The sequence below is a fragment of the Parus major genome, chromosome 26 (assembly GCF_001522545.3).
Source record: "Parus major isolate Abel chromosome 26, Parus_major1.1, whole genome shotgun sequence".
Classification (NCBI taxonomy): domain Eukaryota; kingdom Metazoa; phylum Chordata; class Aves; order Passeriformes; family Paridae; genus Parus; species Parus major.
The window spans coordinates 4,225,210-4,229,839 of NC_031795.1; the positions used below are offsets into that span (position 1 = coordinate 4,225,210).

Consider the following 4,630-nt stretch of genomic DNA (forward strand, 5'->3'; position numbering starts at 1 on the left):
GGTGTCACAGCTTCATCCAGATGTCACAGCTTCACCCTGGTGTGATGGATTCATCCAGGTGTGTTGGCTTCATCCAGGTGTCACGGCTTCACCCTGGTGTCACAGCTTTATCCAGGTGTGATGGCTTCACCCTGGTGTCACAGCTTCACCCTGGTGTGATGGCTTCACCCTGGTGTCACAGCTTCACCCTGGTGTCACAGCTTCACCCTGGTGTGATGGATTCATCCTGGTGTCACAGCTTCGCCTGGGTGTACTCCACGCCCTTGGATCCCTCGGGGCTGGAGAAGGGACAGAAATGTATTTTCCTCTTCTTTGGGTCCACATTGACATAATCCATGCCAGACTTCACGTTTGTGTAGTCCTGGGCAGAGCCTGGCTCGTGGCCTTTCCCTGGGAACACCAGGGATGTGTAATGGATGTTTCCCTCCGAGCCAGGGCCCTGCAGGAGCAAAATGAACCCCAGGTCAGGCCCCAGCAGCCACCAGGAGCCTTGGCCCTCGAAGCCATGCAGCAGTTCAGGGAATCATGGAATGGGGTGGCTTGGAAGGGACTTTAAACCCATCCCATTCCCCCTGCCATGGCCAGGGACACCTCCCACCGTCCCAGGGTGCCCCAAGCCCTGTCCAGCCTGGCCTTGGACACTCCAGGGACCCAGGGACAGCCTCAGCTGCTCTGGGCACCTGTGCCAGGGCCTGCCCACCTTCAGAGAGAAGATTTTGTTTCCTAATTTTCCTGAAGTGCCCAGGGATGCTTCCCTCTGAATGGGGGACACTGGAACGCTGCGTGTGACAGAGGACAGCGACCACCCCAGCCCTTATTGATGGAATTTCAGCGTGGTTTGATGGATTTTCCCCTCCTGATGCTGCTCTGGAGGTCTGGAGCTGGACACAGCTCCAGGTGGGCTGAGGATGTTTTTTCCCGTGGTACCTGAGGGCAGGAAGGGCTGTCCGAGTCCTCCGAGGTGTCTGAAGATGTGTCACTGCTCCCTTCAAAACAGGAAACATTTACCACCCCAGCACTTCCCAGGGGGTTAAAGGGGAAAAAAGGGATCAAGGGAGAAAAAGCAAACGTGCTCAGGAGTGAAAATTCCCATGCACAAAGCATCAGTTGGATCCTTCCCAGCCTCACTTCCCTGGGACAAACGGGGCAAGGAGAGCCCAGCTGGGCACGATGGGAAGAGGAGGCAGCTCCTGCTTGGCCCTTCACCCACCCCTCGTTCCACCCCTGAAGAGCCACCAGACAAATTCCCAAAATTCCTGTGCCAGGACACCTCCCCATTGCTGCAGGAGCCCCTTACCTGCATAGGCTGCTGATGGTTTTTGTGCTCTGGGATTTTGTGCCCTGTCCCCTGCCGGTGACGAGGCCGGGGCAGGGCTGGGCTGAGCCCTGGGATGATCCCCAGGGCTGCTGCTCCTCTGCATCCCACGGGAATGTTGGGCTGTGACCAAGAGGAGAGTGAGCCCTGGTCCCCGCTGTGCCCAGCCCACACCTGCTCCAGCAGCCCCAGTGCAAACCAGCACACCCCAAAATAATTATTGCTGTGCACTGGAGCAGCTCAAACCCATAAATTCAATTACTGAGATGAGCCAGGGCCCTGCTCTCCCACCAGGAGAGGCTCCAGTGACAAATCACAGTGTCAGAGCCTCTTCTTGCAAGTTTGGAATGATTTTGACCCAAAGCAGAGCTGGGCTTTGTGCAAATGTCAGCAGCAGTTGGTGTGAGAGAATTCCCTGCTAGAAATTGCAGCTTCATCTGAATTAATACTCTGTGAGCTGATTCTTGGTATTTTTCCCAGCACTTTACTAAAAGAGCAATAGAAGAAAATGCTTCTGAAGCAACACAAGGTTGTCCAACCCTCACTGATGTGTACAACCACACCACCCACCGCTCCCAGCCAGCCCTGAGCAGCTCAGCCCTGCCCCTTTCCCATCCCACACCCAACCCCAAGCCAGGAAATCACCAGGGAAAGCCATTCTTTAATTACCAATTTTCCTGCTGAGCATGATGTAAAGGACCAGCAAGAGCAGAGCGTGGAGCACCAAGGTTCCAAGTGAGGTGACAGCAGGAATCCAGCTGAAGGAGAGAAAAACATTCAGCCTCACAGAAATCACCAAATTCTTTGCATCTTCTTTGCAAATTCTTCTCCCCATGGCTTCAAGGCACGTTTGAGACTCAGGTTTGCTGGCAGCTTTTGGTTTTGCCTTTTGGTTTTGGGGTGATGTGTCCCAAAGCTTGGCTTTCAAGCTCGATTTGAGTTCCTTGCCCCTTGTTTTTGGGGGTTTTCAAAAGCCTCAGGGCCAGGGGGAGAATGTGGTGCTGGAGGGGAGAGGGACATGACAGGCGTGGTGGAATTAGAGAATGCTGGAATTATGGAATGGGTTGGGTGGGAAGGGACCTCTGAAGGTCACCCCCTGCCACGAGCAGGGACATTTTCAGCCGGATCAGGTGGCTCAGAGCCCCATCCAGCCGGGCCTGGGATGGTCCCAGGGGTGCTCTGTGCCCCAGGGAGCTGCACTCACCACGCACAAGAGCTCATCCTCCCGCTGAGGTGTCTCCAGGGGGACACAGAGAGGCAGCAAGACCTGGTGGAACCAAAAGAAAATGGTCCCAGTGAGCCTCACGCTGCTCCACACGAGCTGGAGGTCAGGCTCAGCACTTGGAAGCAGCGGTTGGATGTTGCAGATGTGAAATGAAAAAAAGGTTATTTATTTTATCCCAGCCTTCCCACTGTGAGAATTCACACCCTCACAGAGCCACGGGCTCTCCCTTATCACTGAATTAATGGTTTTATACATGGTCATATCTAAGACTTGTCTGGACTTTCAGGGCTCCACCACAACAGAATTGAAATTTATTCTTCTTGCTTTAATCCTCTCTCACCGTTCAGTTTTTTCCTTTTCTCTTTTTAATCCACAAAAACCAACCAAACAACCAAACAAACAACCCAGAAAACTACAAGATGAAATAAAAATAAACCACCCAGGGTAGAATTAACCAAAGGAAGGTCATGGGTTGGTGTGAGACTCTTGCATCAGCCAAAGTCCAGACAGAAATATCAGAGGCCCTCAAACACCTCAGTGTCTGAAACACCTCAGATTTAATACTGGGAGAGCCTCAATCCTGCTGAGGTTAAGAGGATTTAAGGCAGAAAACCCAGCCCCAATGCCTGGAATGAGCCCCTTGGCTTGGGACTTCAGGCTGTAACACTCAAAAAGTTTATAACAAAAAAAAAGAGCTGCTCATTATGTAAAAATAGCAATGGGGTGAGCTTTCACTTGCAAAAAAAGCACTTTAAATCTTCCCTCAGTGTTATACACTCACTATTTATAAATGGCTGATAGGGAGAGATCTTCAGCTGAGGCTTTGATACAGTGATTAAAGCAGCCATGATAATTTGATTGATAGGTTGATGGATAAATTGATAGAGCAAAGGCATTATCCATCCTGTGGAGCAGATTCTATCATTTCCTCTGTGACACATTTCTGAGCCTAATTCATCAAAAGCTTTCCTGATAACCACCAATCTCCTGTGAAATTCCACTCATGCAAACAGTTTGATGACTGCCAAGCTGAAAGTTCATTTTTTTTGCAGGAATTTTCCCCCCTCCCTTACTGAAAAAAAATCTGTCCTCAATTATCCTCCTCAAAGGGCTGCCACTCTTAAAAGGTTCATTTCCTACCGTGGGGCAGGAGATGCTGCTGCAGCAGCAGATAAGGATCTGAAAAATGAGCTGCTCAAAAGGAAATTGCAAAATAAGCCCCAAATATCAGCAGCTTCTGTGCTGAGATGGGTACGGTGAGATGGAGGCGCTGGTATCGAAAAATCTGACTTGAGACAGCAGCCTGGCACCAAATGTGATTTTTTTTGGGTGTCTCAGGGAAATTCTGAGAGCCTGAAACCCCCAGGATTTCTCAAGAAAATGCTGAAATCAAGGTTTGCAAGGAGCTGCTCCTCGGCTGGGCAGCCAGGGAGGCACCTGAGTTCTCCCAAAAATGAGTGAAAGCTCCAGAACGCCCCAAATTCTTTTAACCCCACTTGAGCCAAGCCCAGCTGGAGTCTAGAAATGCAGGGACGTTTCTCTGTCTATTCAATTCTTTAAAAAATACATCAATCATATATAATATTGACAGAAAGGCTTCCAAATATCCCTGAGCAAACCAAAGTTTGGAAGAAATTAAATAGAGAAATGTTTCTTTTATCACTGAGAAATATAGATTTTAAGAGGGTTTCACACATGGGGTAAAGATGGAGGAAAAAAGGTGTAGTTTTTAATCCTTCTTCCTTCTTCTCCATGCTTCTGCAGTTTTTAGAAGCACAAAGAATGATTGGTTTAGAATTAGTCACACTTTTAATTACGTGAGTAGATATATTTGTTGAGATATAATAACAATACAAGTGTCTGTAGTTAATAGGGTAAAAATTGGTATAAAAGTGAAAAGTCAGCGTGGTTTGGGGGCATTTTGTATCATCAGAAGGAAATGAGCCAGGCTGTGGTGATTGAGGCTTGTGCCAAGTTTTTGTAAGGATCCTTCAATAAACACCAGAAAACAGAATCTAATGAGCCTGGGAGTCTTCTTTGAATAACAAGGACTGAGATAAGTGGGACTCCCCATGAGGGAGGATCCCAGG

The 4,630-nt window shown here is 49.2% G+C and overlaps 1 protein-coding gene across 1 annotated transcript; it reads right to left on the reverse strand.

Annotated features, from left to right (window-relative positions):
* Positions 1–8: 8 nt before the first annotated feature.
* On the reverse strand, positions 9–2,536 carry RHEX (regulator of hemoglobinization and erythroid cell expansion). The gene is made up of 5 exons (XM_033519848.1): positions 2,520–2,536; positions 1,985–2,073; positions 1,298–1,438; positions 904–986; positions 9–424 (listed from the first exon to the last, which is right to left on the reverse strand). Exons 1-5 carry the CDS (start codon positions 2,534–2,536, stop codon positions 233–235), a joined length of 522 nt encoding a protein of 173 aa, XP_033375739.1. The 3' UTR covers positions 9–232.
* Between the last annotated feature and the right edge of the window lie 2,094 nt (positions 2,537–4,630).

Excerpts from the sequence above, each read along its gene's own strand:
- RHEX (XM_033519848.1), bottom strand. Across the intron at positions 987-1,297 it reads ACCATCAGCAGCCTATGCAG|GGAGCAGTGACACATCTTCA; the intron begins GTAAGGGGCTCC and ends CCTGTTTTGAAG. Across the intron at positions 425-903 it reads CACGGGAAAAAACATCCTCA|GGAAACATCCATTACACATC; the intron begins GCCCACCTGGAG and ends CCTGGCTCGGAG.